General features: G+C 46.4%; 1 protein-coding gene across 11 annotated transcripts in view; it reads left to right on the forward strand.

Annotated features, from left to right (window-relative positions):
• xdh (xanthine dehydrogenase) overlaps window positions 1-19839 on the forward strand; it is a 100037-nt gene extending 80198 nt beyond the window's left edge. For 6 of the 11 annotated variants that reach the window (XM_059982751.1, XM_059982752.1, XM_059982753.1 and 3 more), the window contains 6 exons: window positions 6014-6109; window positions 10296-10424; window positions 10525-10599; window positions 12864-12916; window positions 14096-14210; window positions 18594-19838. In XM_059982751.1, coding sequence (XP_059838734.1) covers window positions 6014-6109; window positions 10296-10424; window positions 10525-10599; window positions 12864-12916; window positions 14096-14210; window positions 18594-18788 — 663 coding nt within the window. In that variant the 3' untranslated portion in view covers window positions 18789-19838. Of the gene's footprint in view, window positions 1-40; window positions 1131-3402; window positions 3542-6013; window positions 6110-10295; window positions 10425-10524; window positions 10600-12863; window positions 12917-14095; window positions 14211-18593 lie in introns of those variants that run through there. The other 5 variants (XM_059982758.1, XM_059982759.1, XR_009514458.1 and 2 more) reach the window with 4 other exon arrangements.
• The last annotated feature ends 19 nt before the right edge of the window (window positions 19840-19858 follow it).

Here is a 19858-nt window from a genome sequence, read left to right on the forward strand (position 1 = left end):
CCAGTCTTCTGGAGTTATTGATAGTGCATTAATTTATTAGCAGTAATTTTAAGGCATGGAGCCTGCTTTGAGACCCAACAAATTGGACATCGACCCGCGAACACCTGAGCCCGGCAACGCTTTGGAACTCTGGCCAGCCTGCTTCGAATCACACCCAGAGGAGATTGAAGTGACCGAGTCCGCCGCGAAGCGCAGAGTTCTCCTCTCCAGGGTCAGTCAACGGGTCTACTCGATGATTAGAGACCAGCCGAGTTACGACAGCGTGATGAGTGTCCTCAGAAGACAATACCGTCTAGGTATGACATCGCTTAGCGACGCGGCAGCAGAGGGCAGGAGAGTTGAGTCACTGAGTTTGTCTGGGCCCTACAGACACTCGTGCGGGCCTGCGATTGCCGGGGGCTGAGGCCGAACAGCATGCAGAGCTTCTAGTAAGAGACGCCTTCGTCACAGGGATCAGGTCAGTGTATGTACGCCAGCGGCTGCTGGAACACGCCGATCTTATCTTACATTTGGCAATTGAGCTGGCCGACACGCTGGAGGCCGCTCTGCACAACTCTGATGCTCTCCAGGCGCGCGATCTCCCGCCGGCCTCGTGGATGCCGCAGGCCCCGCAACCCACCAGTGAATCAACCACGGCTGCTGCCAGTCCCGAGTCTGTGAAGACCCCGCAACCTGCTGGCGAATCGACCATGGCTGCTGCCAGTTGCGAGTCCGACAAGTGTTACTTCTGTGGACTTGAGAAGCACCCCCGAAAATGCTGCCTGGCCTGAGAAGCGACTTGCTCCAGCTGCGGAAAGAAGGGCCACTTCGCCAAGGCCTGAAAGTCCAAACTGTGAGCGGGATCGATCAGTGCCACGTGCGAGGCATGGGGGTCGCCATCTTGGTCGGTGCCTCCTCGCACCGCCTACAACCCATGGGTGCTTACCGGGCACCCCACTGCGCCGGACTAAGACAGCGATTCAACTCTGCCCTCCATGACCCTCGACCAAAGCGCTCCACACCAGCTCGCAAGGTCAATGATGGACATCCTGGTGGAGGGGCGCAGGACTAGCTGCCTGTTTGACACGGGCAGCACGGAGAGTTTTATCCACCTGGACACGGTTCAACACTGCAGACTTGTGACACGGCCGGTAAGCCAAAGGGTCGCCATGGCTTCTGGGTCGCGGGGGGGGGGGGTGGTTTGTGTAGTGACACTAGTGGTGCAGGGCACAGAATATCGAGACTTTACATTACTGGCCATGCCTCAACTGTGTGCCCCTGTGTTATTGGGGCTCGACTTCCAGAGCCACCTGAAAAGTGTGACAAAGGAGTATGACGGGCCCCTCCCACCACTCACTGTCAGAAATCTCCAGTTCTGTGGAAATTCATCACATATCCCGCTACTGACCACACACACACTGACCCACACATCCCACCCAACACCATGCCAACAGCCACACTACAGACACCACTTGCGGCCTCTCCACCCTCAAGATCCCTCCCCCACCGCTGTTCGCCAACCTGACCCCCGACTGTAAACCTGTGGCAACTAAAAGCAAGAGGTACAGCGCGGGGGATATGGCCTTCATTCAGTCAGAGGTGCAGCGGCTGCTCAGGGAGGGGATCATTGAGCCAAGCACGAGTCCTTGGAGGGCCCAGGTGGTCGTTGTTCAGACCGGGCAGAAAGATAGGACGGTCGTAGACTATAGCCAGACCATCAATAGGTTCACGCAGCTTGATGCGTACCCCCTACCCTGCATGGCGGATATGGTCAATCAGATAGCTCAGTACAAGGTGTACTCGACCATAGACCTGAAATCCACTTACCATCAGCTCCCCATCCGCCCGGAGGACCGCCCATACACCACCTTCGAGGCGGAAGCCAGGCTCTATCACTTCCTGCGCATCCCCTTCGGTGTCACGAATGGTGTCACTGTCTTCCAGAGGGAAATGGACCGGATGGTGGACCAGTGCCAACTGAAGGCCATGTTCCCATATCTGGATAACATCACCATCTGCAGTCATGACCGGCAGGATCACAACAACAACCTCCGGAAATTTTTCCAAGCGGCCAAAGCTTTTAACCTTACTTATAACAGGGACAAGTGTGTGTTCGGAACCACCCGTCTTGCTATCCTTGGGTGTGTCGTGGAGAACGGAGTCATTGGCCCTGGCCCCGACCGTATGTGCCCCCTGTTGGAACTCCCTCTTCCCACCACCCTCAGAGTCCACAAAAGGTGCCTGGGCTTCTTTACCTATTATGCCCAATGGGTCCCTAACTACGCAGACAAGGCCCACCCCCTGGTCAAGTCTACCACATTTCCCCTCTTACACGAGGCCCACGCGGCCTTCAGCCGCATTAAAGGGGACATTGCCAAAGCAGCAATGCATGCGATGGACGAAACTGTTCCCTTTCAAGTAGAGAGTGATGCCTCCGACTTCGTGCTGGCTGCTACCCTCAACCAAGCGGGCAGACAGGTGGCGTTCTTCTCCCGTACCCTTCAAGGCCCTGAAATTTGGCACTCCACAGTGGAGAAAGAAGCCCAGGCCATAGTGGAAGCTATTAAGCACTGGAGGCACTATCTTGCCTGCAAAAATTTCACCCTGCTGACCGTCCAGCGCTCAGTCACGTTCATGTTTAGCAACCAACAGCGGGGCAAAATCAAAAATGATAAAATTTTGAGGTGAAGAACCGAACTCTCCATCTCCAACTATGACATCATGTACAGGCCTGGAAAGCTCAATGAACCCTCTGATGCCCTATGCTGGGGAACGTGTGCCAGCGTGCAGATTGACCGGTTATATGTCCTCCGTGCAGATCTTTGACACCCAGGTCACCCAACTTTTCCACCGTGAAAGTCCGGAACCTGCCTTACTCCCTTGAGGAAATCAGGACGATGACCAGGGACTGCCAAGTCTGCGTGGAGTGCAAACCGCACTTCTACCGTCCTGAAAAGGCACAACTAATCAATGCCACCCGCCCCTTTGAGTGACTTTAAGGGCCCCCTTCCCTCCACCGACCGCAATGTGTACTTTCTTAACGTAATTGACGAGTACTCACAGTTCCCCTTTGCCATCCCCTGCCCCAATACCAATGCCACGTCAGTCATAAAGGCCCTGCGCAAGCTCTTCACTCTGTTAGGATACCCATGCTATATCCACAGTGACAGAGGGTCCTCATTTATGAGTGACGAGCTGTGCCAGTACCTGCTGGTTAGGGGTATTGCAACTAGTAGGACCACAAGCTATAATTCCCGGGGGAATCGAAAGGTGGAGAGGGAGCATGCTACGCAGTAGAAGGCCAAAGGGACTGCCGGTCTCTCACTGGCAGGAGGTCCTCCCCAAGGCACTCCACTCCATCCGCTCCCTGTTATGTACGTCCACCAATGCCACCCCTCATGAGTGACTCTTTTCTTTTCCTAGGAAGTTGACCACCAGGACCACCCTACCGGCTTGGCTGACGTCCCCAGGGCCAGTGCTGCTCCGGAGACATGCAAGGAGTAATAAATACTCCCCACTGGTCGAGAGGGTTCACCTACTTCATGCGAACCCCCAGTATGCCTACGTGGTCTTACCTGATGGGCGGGAGGACACGGTCTCCATCCGCGACCTGGCGCCCGCAGGAGCATCAGACCCCTACCCCAAGCACTCCACGGTGACTATGAACCCCGTACCCACCGATGTATATACCCATGAGACACCGCGCACACCAAGCCCTACACAGACTCCTCACGACACTCCCATACTGGGCGCCACGCACACGCATGAGGGATTACTGACGCCTGACGGGCCGGCACCTCAGATCAGGCTGGAGCCAGCACAACCACCGTCACTGGTACAATCACCACCGGCACTAGTGCAATCACCACCGGTGCTACGTAGATCACAGCGACAGACTTGACTGCCTGATAGACTTGATCTGTAAATATACTTGTCTTAAATATTGTCAGTCACTTCACCCCACAGGACTCTCTTTTTAAAAAGGAGGGATGAATGTAGTAAACCGTGTATATCTGTCTGGACACACCCCTCTGCTGACTGCTCCTGTGGCTCCTCCCACAGGCCCCTAGATAAAGCTCATTGTGTCACTGCACCTCTCACAGTCCAGGGCAGTCATCCGGCATGGACGTGCTCCGTTTTACTGCTAATAAAAGCCTTTCGGTATTTACTCGACTTCCAGTCTTCTGGAGTTATTGATAGTGCATCAAAAGGGTATAACTCTGATAGGCTGAAAGCTGAAGACTCCGTTGAGATCATGGTTCAGATTTAGTTGCTCTTAACGCTTGTAGGGAAGGTTTTAAGGACAGAGAGTGGAGTAAGTGTTCCAGTTAGGGCTTAACGACTGGGATGTGGGGAAGGGTTTAGAGACAGGGATATGGAGGAATAAGAGGTCACGTTGGAGACTAGGCCTCTGTTCCATGCTCAAAAATCAGTGAAGTGAGCAGATGATGAAGGATTTTGGGCTTGATGCTTGCCAGGATTGGATGTCCACGCAGGCAGGAGGCATAAGGGCTGGAGTCTCAGCGAGCCTGGCGTCTGGGGGTCCTGTTATTGTCTAGTCTGGGGGCTGATACCAAAAATTGATCGGAAGTATGGAAGTTGAATCTCCATGCCTGGAGACCGGAGACCAGAGGTCCAGAGTCCTGCCCTGGGATTACAGGATTGTCCGCTTGTGTGGGTGTGAGGGAGGCAGGCTCAGGCTGGCTTGTTTCTCTGATGTTGTTTTGTTGCTCATTGCGCTTTGTTGTGTTCTGTGTTGTTCTGGCAAGCATTGGGGGCTTGCAATGTTGGCACCGGAGTGTGTGGTAACACTCATCCTTCAGTGGTGTTGCTGTCAATGCATTTCACTGCATGTTTTTAGTTTATTTGAATTAATAAATAAATCTGAATCTGGAAAAAAAAGCTTAAGTAGGACTTTAAGAAGCAGTTAAAATCAGATTAAGTTTGGAGACACAAGAAACTGCAGATTCTGGAATCTGGAATTCAGTATCTGAATTTGGTGTGCCGGGCAGCAGCTGTGGAGAGAAATGGACAGTGGACATTTCAGGTCAAGACCCTTCATCTGGGTTGACTAAGCTTCCTTGTATGTGTAACATATCGTTAATGGTAAGATTGTGTGATGTGCCAAGTGTCCAGCTGTACAAAAAATGGGAAAAATCAGCCAAATTGAAGACTTGCCAAGTAGAAGCAGTCAGTCCCAACAGAGGCAGAAAAAGCAAGTAAGTTGTAGATTTCGATTAAGGTTAAGATTAGCTTTGTCTGTCACAAGTACATCAAAACATAGAGTGAAAGCATCACTGGTGTTAATGACCACAAGATGTGTTGGGGCGTCCCGGAAGTGTTGCCACATTTCCTGCACCAACATAGCACATCCACAACTTTCTAACCCTAAGCCATACATCTTGGAATGTGGGAGGAACCCAGAGCACCCAGAGGAAACCCATAAACTCACGGGGAGAATATGCAGACTACTTGTGTACCACGGTGGGAATCCGGAAGGCTGAAATGTGCCCAGAGGGAAGATGATGTGCTGCTTCTTGAGCTTCCAGTGGCTCCTCTTGAGCAGCATAGGAGGCCAGAGATAGAAAGATTAGAGTGGGAGTGGGGTGGTGAATGAAAGTGGCTGGCTATGGAGAGCTCAAGGTCACTCCTGCAGACTCAATGCTATGTCCCGATCTGTATTTGGTTTCTCCAGTGCAGAGGAGACCATATTTTGAACACTAACTTCAGTCCAGATTGAAAACAGTACAAGTGAAGCACTGCTTCTATCCTTAGATAACGGGAAGGGTTGCATCTTCTGTGGCTGCATAGTAACTAAGGGAGAAAGAGCATTGTTAGTGTTAGCAGGGGGAGAACGCTGAAGGCCGGTAAAAGATGTGGTGGGTTCTGAATGTTACAATATTCCAGACTGGGCAACGAGATGCTTTCTACCTCGAACTGACACTCGCTTCACTGGGAGGCCAAAGGTAGAGAAATATGATTGGGAATGAGGTACAAGGTTAAAGTGAAATCTCTCCCTTGTGTTCTTTTGCAGGCAGGGGCTTTGGTTCACATTTACACTGATGGCTCGGTGCTCCTGACCCACGGTGGAACTGAAATGGGCCAAGGACTCCACACCAAGATGGTTCAGGTATGAACATGAAAAGGGCTCCCAAAAACAAGGTCAAAGTCATCAGACTTTGGCAGTTTCTTATTTTATGTTTCTACTTCATGAATGTTCGGACATCAACTGATCGAAAGTACCGAGAAGGAATGTATCTCTGTTTACTCCAGGGGTTTGTCCAAAAGTTAAAATAAAACCCTACAGATGCTAGAAACCTGAAATCAAACTGAAAATGCCATCAGGCATATCTGTGAACAGTGAAACAAAGTTCTCAGTTTGATAACCTTTCTCTAGTATTGGGTTTGTGCCGTTTCTTAGTTCTATCACAGAGGCGTACAACACAGAAAAAGGATCTTACAGCCCACAACATCCCCACCATCCATGATGACTCTCTATGCTAATTCCACATTTTCATGTTAATCTCACACCCTTTCACTCCTTACCTACAGGTCTCAAGAAATTTTAAACTTTGCTATATCCTCTGCCTCCAGCACGTCCTCTAGCAGCTCATTCCAGATATCACCACCTTTGGTGTGAAAACGTTAACCCTTCAGATCTCCTCTGAAATGTTCCCTTCTTGCTGTAAACCTATGTTCTAGACTTCACTACCATGGGAAACAGATTATCAATGTCCTTCATAATTTTATAAAACAGTAAGATCACATGTTAATCTGCTTTGCCCTATGGGGAAAACTGGCTTAGCCTATCCTAATCTCTTCCTATTGCTTAGTCCTACAATCCAAACTTCCCCTTGATGAATCTCCTCTTCATTCTCTCTGTGCACAAAGTTCTTCCTGTAGCGTCGAGACCAAAACTCGGCATGGTAGTCTATGTACTTTCTAACCAATGTTTTCTACAATTGCCAAACATGATGCCAAACTCTAATGGAGACTAGCAGCAAACCAGCATAGTGGCTAATTGATCCATATCTACCAAGGTACCCATCTAACCTTGTCTCATTTACCTGCAGTTAGTCCATGACCATAAAATTTTCCTATCCAGGTACCTGCCCAAGTGTCTTTTAAATGTTGTTATTGTATCTGCCTCAACCACTTCCTCTGGCAGTTCATTCTATATATGTACCTCTCTCCAAATCAGAAAGTTGCTATTTGGGTCCCTTTTAAAGCTCTTCCCTCTAACCTTAAACCTCAGTGCCCTAGTTTTCTTTGCTTCAATTTCTCTGAGAAAAAGACTGTGTGCATTCACCCTATTTATGCCCTCATGATTTCATGTATTTCTAAATGATCACCTCTTAATCTCTTATGCTCCCAGCCTACCTAATGTCTCCCTATAACTCAGGCCCTTAAATTCTAATAACACTGTAGAAAATTTTCACTCTTTCCGGCTTAATTACATCTTTAGTATAACAGGCTAACCAAAACTGTACAGAATATCTCTGGTGTGGCTTCAACAAAGTTTTATAAAACTGTAACATAACATCAAAACTTGAATTCACAATGCCCTGAGTGATGAAGGCCAGGCCCTTCCATTCACTGTAAAAGCCTAACCCTGATTTGACTCCCCAAAATGCAGGGCCTCACATTGGTCTGAATTAAATTCTATTCATCATTCTTCAGCCCACTCACTCAGCTGATCAAGAGCCCTCTGTAATTTTGAATAACGTTCTTCAGCGTCTCAATACCACTTACTGCAAACTTACTAACCATGTCTTGTACATTCTCATCCAATTTATTTACATAAATGATAAATAACCTGTTCAAAGCCATGCTAAGGTCCAAATACCTCCAAGAGGACTACAACCTTGTTGTAGGGTTTGGAGGCTTGTGTGCCTCAATGACCCGGAGAGCTATGTTGGTTAGAGTCAGGGCCTTGTGCTTTGGCTCTTGGTAGGGTCACCCATGCCAAACAGGTCAAAGGGTAAAGGCCAGGCTAAGAGTGGTCCACTGGTCCTCTAAGTTTGGTGGTTCAGTGCAGTGCAGGGCTAATTAGGCTGACTGGTCAAAAAATTATTAGTTAAACAGCAAGAAAAAATATTTCTATATCAGTGTTTGACAGAGATGGAGGATCTTCATTGCTGCCCTAAATGCTAGCAGAGGAATGGGCAGCAACCAACTAACTGAAGTCCCTATAGACAACATCCAGTGCCCTGTTCTCATCAATCCTCATGGTTATGTCTATAAAATACTTCTTAATAGGCTTGTGAGACAAGATTCCCAAAACAAAGCCATGCTGACCATCTCTAATCGGATCAGGTCAATCCAAATGCTTTATGGATCCTCTCCCTCAGAATCCCCTCCAGTATCTTACTGATATCATTCTCACCAGCCTGTAGTTCACTGGTTTACCTTTGTTGCCCTTAAACTGGCATCCTTCTGACTTCCAGAGCTCAATCATTGGAACATCCTCTTTCACTTTTGTTCCTGGATTCCTTTCCCTGTCCATTCCAACATAATCTAACACGCAAAGTAATTTCTGAAACTCCATAGATCCAAGCTTCTAACCCGGTATCAGAAATGGTTTTGGCATTTAGTGCTGGCTACATCCTTGGAAAATTTTCTTTCCAATTTAATCACATCTTCCCTGTAATAGGATTCCAAAACTGTCCATGGTACAGTGCACTGTTGACTTATGATGGAAGAGGCACAAGGATATTGTGTTCAGAAGGTCTATGAAAATACACCACTAATACAGGGATGAAGAGAGGGGATCAATGATTTGTGTGAATATAGAATAGACCAAACCCTTTACTGTTTCTGGTAAACTAGGGCATCTTACGAACGGTAATGCTCTTGCTGAATTGTTGTGGAAAGTGCAGTAGCTATCTTGCGCAGAGCAAGATTCCATAAATAGCATATGATAATGAGCAAGTGATCTGCCGTAATAATGATGCAGTTACTTTCTGTTCAGAACTCTGTGGAGACCTCCCTGCTCTCCTCCGTCCACCTTACTGAGCCAACTTCAGTTTAACCTTTCACCTGAAAGCAGCAGCTCTGATAGTTCAGCAGTATGAACAGACAAATGAGGAGATGGCCACTCAGCCCCTCAAAGCAAGTAACAAGATCATTATTGATCTAACAGTAAGCACATCTGCACATTCTGGTCTACTTGCTGCAACCTTTCACCCCACACCTCGATCTACCTTTGCTATAAAAATATTCAGAAATAGACTCTATTTCTACCTCTATCATCAGTCAAGACATTGTGTGTAGAAGTTGAAACTGGTGAGCCAACATTTGGGCTAATGCATGGGTTTTGGTCACCCTGTTCCAAGAAAGATATGGTTAAACTGGAACAAGTACAGAGGTTTGTTACCATGACTAGAGGGTTTGGGTTAGACTGAAAGTTTGGGTAGGTTAGGTTAGGTCTATATTCCTTGGAACATTAGGAGAATGAAGGGGCAACCTTACAGAAATGCTTAAAATGATGAGAGGCATAGATACAGTGGATGGTAACAGTATTTTCCCCAGGGTAGGAGAGACCAAAACTATGGGGTGTTGTATTAGGGTGAGAAGGGAAAGATTTAAAGGGACCTGGGGGCAATTGTTTTACACAAAAGGTGGTAAGTATATGGAACAATCTGCCAGAGGAACTGTTGGAGGCAGGTACCACAGTGTCATTTAAGAAACACTTGGAGAGGTACATACATGGAGGGACAGATCTCAGAGGGATAGCACCTGAATGCAGGAAATTGGAGCTAGCTAGGTGAGCATGTGGTCAATATGGACTGATTGGATCAAAGGGACTCTATCCTTGTTATATTGCTCTATGACTCTTTAATTCCTTTTGAGGAAGAAGCTTCCAAAGAATTATGACCCACAGTAAAACAAAATCACCTCATTTGCTTAAATGAGTGACCCTCTATATTTAAACAATATTCCCTACATTTATCTTGCCCTGTACAAGGAAACACCTTTTCCACATATATCCTGCCAAGCCCCCCACCCCCCCAAGATCTAAAAAGTTATATAAGATATACACACGCATATCTTATCCAAAGCTTCCAGAGAAGAGAACCCACCATCCCAAGTAAAAGTCCAGTAAGCTCTCATTTCATGGCACTGGAATTTTGCTCTCAATTATCTGGAGTGGGAGTTGAACGTGTGTTCTCTAATACGCCAAGAATTCCGAGAATCATAGAGGTTTATAACATGGAAATGAGCCCATTGGTCCACTAACCAATCCATCTACCTATCTGCACAAATCTTGCAGTGCAATAACTAAGACAGACTTTTGAATGCTCCTGTATATCCAGGTTGCCAGTAAAGTACTGGGCATCCCAGTCTCCCTGGTTCACATCAGTGAAACAAGCACCAACACCGTTCCAAACACAAGCCCAACAGCAGCCTCAGTCAGCTCAGATATGAATGGAATGGCAATCAAGGTAAGTGCTCAAACTCAGTAAAAATGTATTGGCTTTACCGAAAAACACAATTCTCAAACTCCAATTAATGTCACTCACTTTGAGCAACTGTTGTTCGCAGAACGCGTGTCAGACTCTTCTGGAAAGGTTGGAACCATTTAAGGCCACCAATCCAACAGGAACCTGGGAGCAATGGGTAAGTGCAACAAAGTCCATTGCTTTGATTGTTCTATTGCTTCTGCAGTTGCGACAGGCCCAGAGCTTCAATGTAACTGAAGATCATAAAAACTGCAAAGGCTGAAAATATTACATTTAAAAAAAGCAATATTGGAAATACTCAACTGATATGGTCTGACCTGTTGAGTATTTACAGCATTTTCTGTTCCTACTTACGAAGTATCAGGGGAGAGTGGGCATTTGATGCTGATTTCCTGAATACTTTGTATTGAAGTTAGGAGATCTTTCAGACAATGCTTGGTCATCTTCTGTTTGACCTGGAGTCTGAGTGGGACTTACCTTGTTGGCCCTGGTTATTTTCCATTGGACTGGAGCAAGAGCGTGTCAATCTGACCTTCAGTCTTGTTCCATAATTGAATAAGATTTGATTGTAACCTCAACTCAGCAATGTGTCTACCCACAGCAATCATTAACGCATTGGAACAATCACAAACGTAGAAATAGAACTGTACATCACAGCACAGGAACAACCCTCAGTGCACAATATCTGCACTGATCTGGGCAAATCAAACTCATCCCAATCTGCCTGCACATCATCTGTACACCTCTATTCCCTACCTGTCCATGTGCCTCTCTTTTTAAATCAGGATCCGAAACAGGTTTAATGTCATCAGCATATGTAATGAAACTTGTTGACTTTGTGGCAGCAATACAATGCAATATATAACAACAGAGAGAAAAAAACTGAGTTACAGTTTGAATATATATATTAAATAAAGTTAAATAAGTAGTGCAAAAAACAGTGGTGAGTTAGCGTTCATGGGTTCAATGTCCGTTCAGAAATCAGATGGAAGAATCTGTTCCTGAATTGTTGAGTGTGTGCCTTCAGGCCTTCTGATGACATCATGAGGAGAGGGCATGTTCTAGGTAATGGGGGTCCTTAATGATTGATGCCGCCTTTTTGAGGCACTGCTCCTTGAAAATGTCCTGGATGCTATGGAGGCTAGTGCCCATGATGGAGCTGACCAATTTTACAACTCTCTGCAGCTCACTTCAATCCTGTGTAGTAGCTCCCCACCCCCCTCAAAACTTTCCCCTCTCAGTATAAATCTATGCCTGAATGTAGCCTGAGAAAAGGACTTTGACTGTCTACCCTGTCTATGTCCCTCATAATATTTTCTTTTCAATCAGGTCTCCCCAACATCTGATGGTCCAGGAAAAAAAAAGCAATCAGCGTTCATCCAACCTCTCCTTGTAGCACATACCCTCTAATCCAGGCAACCTCCTGGTGACCTTCTTCTGCACCCCTACCAAAGCTGCCGCACTTTTGCTTTAATGTACTGATCGGAACTGCATACATGTAACCTAAGTTGTACAGCTGCAAATTGACTTTCCAACTTTGATAGTCAACAAGCCATATGCTTTCTCACCATCTTGTCTCCTTGTGTTGCCTCTTTCAGGGAGCTGTGGACTTGCAACCCAAGATCTCTGTATATCAGTGTTCCTATGAGGCTATGTACCACATCCTTTCCCCTTACAGTATCTGATCTCCCAGTTTGCAACATTATAACCATTTTCCAGATCAAATTACATCTGCCGTTTCCCCATCAAAATTTCCAACTGATCGACATCCAGCTGAATCCTCTGACAATCTTCCTCCCTGTCCATAGCTGTGCCAGTTTTGTGTTGTTTGCGAACTAGCTAATCAGCTGGAAGAGCAGGTTCGAGGATCCAATGAATGAAACAGGAGAGACAGATTTACAAATGGGTATGTTAGGTATTCATTTGAGAAATGAACAGTGAACCTCTGAGGTGTTTGTTTAAGCTACCCAAAACCACCACAAAGGGCATTCAGGTATCCTTTAAATAAATGGATACGCTGGTAAATCTCCTTGATTTATAAAACCCAAGAAGCAAGCATGCTACAGACAGGTATCAAACAGACTGCGGTGGGGGAGGGGGTCAAGGGGGAGCAATGCCCTTTCTCAGTGGTCTGGTTTCAGGACTGGTCTCAACTTCAGCCTGAAGTCAGTCCTCTTCGAGTGGCAGGAAAGAAAGAGGGCAAACCCCATGTGAATAAGCCATACTCTCCAGAGGACGTCAGCCCATCTACATTTTCATCCGAATTAGTTTTGGATAATGAGTTTCTAACACTAATCCTTGTGAAACATTGCTGGTCACAGATCTCTAGTCATCATAATAGTCCATTGGAAAGCACTTGCGTGGTCGGTCCATTACACAATGTATGACTGGCACATTAATCCTCAATGCTTTCTCCCTCAGGTTTCTGCTGCTTACATGAAAAGAGTGAGTCTGTCTGCAGCAGGATTTTACAGGTAATCCTTGCCATCCAGTCCAAATCCATAGTTTCATAACTAGATTTGCCCTGAGATAGACAGATTGGGAAACTGGACAAATATTGGGCAGATGAACTCTAGTGCCAGGAAGGGCATTATTTACAAAGTGGTGTGATCTGAAGGGGAGCAGAGGAAGGAGGTTTAGGTGGGGGAGAGGAAGGGATGTGCAGACAAATCCTTGTCGGTTACCTTGCATGGAGAAGAAAGCACAGGAAATCATCCTAAAAATCTTTTTAAAGCGCTAGTTAAACCTTTTTTGTTTTTAATTCTGGCCACTGCACTTAAAAAGTGTGTTAAGGCTTGAGGAGTGCACAGAACAATTTTACTGAAAGATGCCGGAGTGGAGATGTATTTCTGTAGAAAAACCAGAAAAGAAAAAGAGAGCTGTTCACTTTAACCAGAGGAGGTTACTAAGAGTTTTGGTGCAAGTTTTGAAAAAAAAACTGAGAAAAAGTTAGATTTTTATTTTTGAAAGAATCTCTGACTGAGTCCTAAATTTGCACGTTGTTTTCCTATGCAATTCAGTACAATTATTTACTTCAGACTAATAGCTCGCCTTCTCAATTCATTTCAGATCAGGCTATTCATTGCCCATTTCCTATTTTCAATTGAGCAGCTGTGGATGGGCCTTGAACCACTCAACCTATTTATCAAGATTCTCCCAGAGTAAACCCTGGGCAGGAAGTTCCAGGATTTCGACCCATTTACTAAAAATGAAAGATTGGTGAATCAGGATGGGTTGTAACTTGGAGGGAAACCTGGTGTTTCCATGCAGCAGCTGGCCTTGCCTTAGAGGGAGAGGTTGCAGGTTTTGTGGTGCTGCTGGAACAGCCTGGGTGGTTCATGTGTGGCAGGAAGAGAGGGAACATATTGGGTGTAGATATCAAGGGAACTGCTCCCATCTGGACAGTTTTGGGGTTCCTAGATCTGCACTCTTCCAGAGATTTCAGTCACACCCACATTTTTTGCCCTGTGTAAGGGCTCTAGGGAGGCAGCAAATGCTGCCCTTACTGTTGGGTAATCAGCCTCTGCATGGAGCATGTAACGATAAGGAAGTACGTGTTTTCAGTTGGCAGGGAGATTTTTCTTGGGCTTGTGTTGTAAGTAAATGGTCTTCGGTAGAAAAGGTGCTGATGCTGACTGGTGTTCCCTGGCCAGGACTCCGGATTTGAACTATAACCAGAAGGAGAACAAAGGAAGAGCCTACTCCTATTTTAGTTACGGGGTGGCTTGTTCAGAGGTTGAAGTTGACTGTCTCACTGGGGATCACAAGGTAAGAACATATGCATTAGGAGCAGGCACGTGTCTCGCAGATGCTCGAGCCTGTTTAATCTGACCTGATTGTAATCACAATTCCATGAACCTGTTGGCTACGGTCTACAATGGGCTGAGATTTATTTTTAATGAGTGACTCTAGTTTTTTCTACCATATAACCATATAACAATTATAGCACGGAAACAGGCCATCTCTGCCCTTCTAGTCCGTGCCGAACGCTTACTCTCACCTAGTCCCACTGATCCGCACTCAGCCCACAACCCTCCATTCCTTTCCTGTCCATATACCTATCCAATTTTACTTTAAATGACAATACCGAACCTGCCTCTTCCACTTCTACCGGAAGCTCGTTCCACACAGCTACCGCTCTCTGAGTAAAGAAATTCCCCCTCGTGTTACCTTTAAACTTTTGCCCCCTAACTCTCAACTCATGCCTTGTTTGAATCTCCCCTACTCACAATGGAAAAAGCCTATCCATGTCAACTCTATCAAGTCCCCCCTCAACCTTCTACGCTCCAAAGAATAAAGACCTAACTTGTTCAATCTTTCCCTGTAACTTAGGTGCTGAAACCCTTGGTGAATATTCTCTGTACTCTCTCTATTTTGTTGACATCTTTCCTATAATTTGGTGACAGGTGGAAACATCTGTACCTTTCAACTTCCCCACCTCTGAAGCACAGCATTCCGTCCTCAGCGAGGGGTTTGCCTTTGTGTCCCTCCACATGCACTTCAGTGAGCTCTGCATCCACCACAACACCAAGCTATTCTTCCCTCACCCCGTCTCTGAACTCGCTTCTTCAGCAAGAACTCCCCACCTCCTCCCACTAATGGCCCCTTCTCCCGTCTTTAACGTCCCCCTCCTCTTGAATATTCCACACTGGTTCTCTGCCTGCTCTGGATCTTTTCATCATTAATGGCAGACAAGACATCAACCAGCTCGACTTCAGCACTCCTCTCTCCTCTTTGAACCATACCCCCTCTGAATGCACTGTGCTCCACCCTCTTCACATCAATCCCAACTTCATTATCAAAGGGGTTGCTGTGCAATGTGGCCCACTGACCACTACCTTCTTGAGGCCTCAGACACCTCCTCTTACTTACCTCTTGAAAGGGACCCCACTCAAGATCATCAGGATATTGTCTCCGACATGATCACCAACCTCGTCAACTTTGGAGACCTCCTGTCCACAGCCACCAACCTCATAGTTCCCTTACCTCGCACTGCTTGTTTCTACCTCCCACCCAAGATCTATAAACATAACTGTCCAGGTAGTTCCACTGTTTCCGTCTGCTCCTGCACCTCTGAACTCCTGTCTGCATACCTTGAGTCCATTTTATCCCCCCTTGGTTCAGACCCTTCCCACATACATCCTTGACATTCACATGCTCTCGATCTCCTCACTTTCAATTCTCTGGTCTTGTTCACCTCAGTTTCACCAAGAAGTTCCAGTCCCTGTACACTTCCGTCCCCGATCAAGAAGGTCTTGGAACTCTCCACTTCTTTCTTAAGACAGATCTAACCAGTTCCCCTCAACACCACTCTCCTCTGTCTGGTAAAACTAGTCCTCAACCTCAACAACTTTCTCCTTTAGCTTCTCCTGCTTTCTCTGAACTGATGTTGTAGCCATGGGCTCCTATATACCCCACTATGCCTGCCTCTTCATTGGCTATGTGGGACATCCAGGCTCCGGCCTTCCCAGGGAATGTTCCCCACATCTTTCCATGCTGTATAATGGTGCTGCTTCGTGCAACCACAATGACCTCATCAATTTCATCAACTTTGCCCCTAAATTCACTTGTCCCATTTCTGACACCTCTCTCCGCTTTGTCGATCTCTCTCTCTCTCCATTACTGGAGACAAACTGTCTACTGATATCTTTTACAAATCCATCGATTCCCATAGTTATCTTGACTATACCTCTTCCCACCCTGTTTCCTGTGAAAATACCATTCCCTTTTCTCGGTTCCTTCATCTCCACTGCATCTGTTCCCAGGACGAGTCTTTCCTTTCCATGACATCAGAGATGTCCTCTTTCTTCAAGAACAGTGTTTCCCTTCCTCCACCATTGGTGCTGCCCTCACCCACATCTTCCCCTTTACCCAGGCATTCATATTTACCACACCTTGCTCCGCCTTAACGGCGATAGAGTTCTTCTTGTCCTCACCTACCACTCCATGAGCCTCTGTATCTTTCTTTGCAACTTCTGCCACCTTCAATAGGACCCTACCACCAACTACATCTTTATATCCCCACAGTCTCTGTTTTCTGCAGGAATCCCTGTAAACGGCAGAAGTTTTACATCTGTCCATTCGTCTCCTCCTTCACCTCCATTCGGTCCCCAAATGGACCTTCGTGGTGAGGCAACACTTCACCCGTGAATCTGTTGGGGCCATCCACTGCGTTCAGTACTCCCAAAGCAGCCTCCTCAACCATAATGAGATCTGATGTAATTGTGGGATCACTTTGTCAAACACCTCAGCTCCAACTGCAAAAAGTGGGATTTCTGCCACCTGCCCTGCCTGGTTGCCTAATGAGTGATCTGGTATTGCACTTTCTAATTGGGAATTCTAATAAATGATTAAGGAAACTTCCCTGAACACACTTGACAAACTCATTCCCATCCAGACCGTTTACAATATGGAAGTCCCAATCAATATGTGAAAAGTTAAAATCACCTACTTTCACAACCTGATGTTTCTGATGTCTTTGATCTCTCTACAAATCTGCTCTGCTAAATCCTGTGGACTACTAGCTGGTTTATAATACAATCCTGTTAATTATTCCTTAGTTCCATCCATAAAGCCTCAGTAGAGGAGCTCTCCAGACTTTTCTTACTGAGCACTGTCGTGACATTATCCCTTGGTAGTATTGCCACCTCTACCCCTTTTATCCCTCCTACTCTATGATGTCAAAAACAACACAACCCCTGAACATTAAGCTGCCAGTCCTGATCCTCCTGCAACCCAGTTCCACTAGTGGCTATGGTGTTATAATTCCATGTGCTGATCCATGCCCTTAGCTTGTCTGCCTTTCCTACAACATTCTTTGAATTAGACACAGCTCAGAACATTATCTCGACATTTTTATTCCTGACTTTGTATATATCTTTAACAACATCTTTCTCCACAACCACCCCACTATCTCTTCTGGTGCTTTGGTTCCTATCCCCTTGCAACTCTAGTTTAAAACCACCCCTGTGCAGCACTAATAAAGCTTCCCGCAAGGTTCAGGTACAAATTGTCCCTCTGTCCGGGTCACATCTTTCGTGGAAGAGAGCCCAATTATCCAAAAATCTGGAGCCTTCTCTCCTCCTTCAACGCCTTAGCCACATGTTCAACTTCATGATCTCCCTGTTTCTGACCTCACTAGTACAAAACACGGGTAGCAATCCTGAGATCACAACCCTGGAAGTCTTGTCATTTAACTTGGCACCTAACTCCCTGGACTCATTTTGCAAAACCTCATCACCCATCCTGCCCACATCATTGGGACTGATGATTTCACCCTCCCACTTCAGAATGCTGTAGACTCGATTCGAGATGTCTCTGACCCTGGCACCCAGGAGGCAACAAACGCTCTGGGAATCTCATTCTCATCCACAGAACCACCTTTCTGTTCCCCTAACCAACAAATCTCCATCGCTAAAGCTTGATTCTTCTCACACCCTTTTCTTTCTGAGCCACAGAGCTAGATTCAATACCAGAGACCTGACCACCATGTCTTCCCACTTCTAGGTTAATTCCCCCCCAAGTATCCAAAGTGGTATTCCTATTGTTGAGAGGAATGGCCATAGGGGTACTCTGCACTGGCTGTTTATCCCCTTTCCCCCTCCTGACTGTCACCCAGTTTCCTGTACCCGGCACCTTGGGTGTAACTATCTCTTTATATGTCTTATCTATCACCCCTTCAGCCTCCCAAATGACCCAGAGTTTATCCAGTTCAGTTCCAGCTCTTTTAGAAGCTGAAGCTGGTGTAGTCATCATGGACACTGGAAGATCTCCTTGTATTCCCACATCCCACAAGAGGACTATTCCACTATCCCGCTGCTCCAAATGTTCAATAAGGAAGAAATGAAGAATGAAGCAAACAATGATTCTGGCTGGCTGACTTCCTTATAGTTTCCTGCTTTACGTCCCCTCCTCCTTTTGAACAAATGAGTTGGATTTTATATTTTCTAATCTAATGGAACATTCCCAAATCTGGAAAATTAAAAACAATATATCATGCAACCAGTCCACAGCTCCAAAAGATTGCTTGATACCACTCCCTGTGACTGAAATTTTCTGTCCCTTGGTTCTGTTTTTATCAATCTCTGATTTTTATGGGATGTTGTCTAGTGAGGACAGATGGAGAATGCTTGTTAAATTCTCTGATTCCAGAACCTCCGCACGGACATAGTCATGGATGTCGGCCTGAGTCTGAACCCGGCGTTGGACATTGGGCAGGTGAGCTTCCTTTGCTGCACAAGGAACAAGTGCACTGGTGTTAAGAGGAGTGGTGGGGAAAGACGGCCGGGATTCCTGCATCTCAGCATGTCCACCTCGGTACAATGTGGTACTGCTGTGGTGATATAACTGTGCAGAGTATGATCCCACAAGCAGTCGTGTGATAAAGATCAAGAACAGAAACATGTGATGCCTTGAAATTTTGACTATGGCTACTCTGGCGCAGTTCATTTCCTAAGCTTATGCTATGTACAGGTGACCATGATCACCTGACCTTGGGAATCCAGCTTGAACCCAACTCGGGACCAGTTGTCCAGATCACTCTGGTCTATATTCTGCAAACATACATTCAGGTTCAGGTTGAGTCTGATCAGGTGAGATCAGTACTTCCTTAGGAAGAACCTCATTAATGTATTTTGACAAGTCTCATTGCCACTTCCGCGTGTTAAAAAGCATCCAAAAGATGAGGCCTTAAATGTGCAATGTGCAGCATCTCCACTAGGTGGCAGTGGTAGCACAACGGGAAGAGTCGCTACTTCCAGCTCGAAAAGGTACAGATTCGATCCTCCCGTCTGGTGCCGTTCTGTGGCGTCTCCCTTTCTCCCAGGGATCCAATCTGCCCCTGTGTGGGTAGACTAAATGGTCATGTAAAGAATCAAAAGGGCTTGAGTGTGTGAAGAAACGGCAGGTCTACAGGAAATAAGAAGGACAATTGAACTGAACTGTTATGTATTTGAAACGTAATCTTCCCAACTGACAAAGGAATCTTTCGATAGGGATGGGGAAGTGTACCATTGGAGTTTCGGCTTGCATGTAATAGATGGGCTGAATGGCCCTTTTTCACTAACCCATTGAAATGCATGCAGGGTTTAGCTGTGTGCAGTGAACCTCCTCACATTTAATGGGTTGGCGACAGAAGACATGGCACCTTGGAGCTTGGTCTGGGTTGGAAGGACTTTCAATTTAACATCCAAGTGATGGGACTTGTGACTTGTGTGGGCTGGTTTTCCTGGCAACCTGTCCATCAATCGTAGAGGAGCTCCTTGAAGGATAAACAATCCCTGGAGAGCAGAATTCAGGAAGAGCTCACCTGTCCCACCTTGAATAGCTGATACAGATTGAACCAGAAAAAGCATGTAGCTTAACAGCTCCTTCGCTAGATCAAAGGGGAAGGTGTGGAAGTAAGGGACAGTGTTTTC

This window comes from Hypanus sabinus, chromosome 10 (genome assembly GCF_030144855.1).
Source record: "Hypanus sabinus isolate sHypSab1 chromosome 10, sHypSab1.hap1, whole genome shotgun sequence".
NCBI lineage: Eukaryota > Metazoa > Chordata > Chondrichthyes > Myliobatiformes > Dasyatidae > Hypanus > Hypanus sabinus.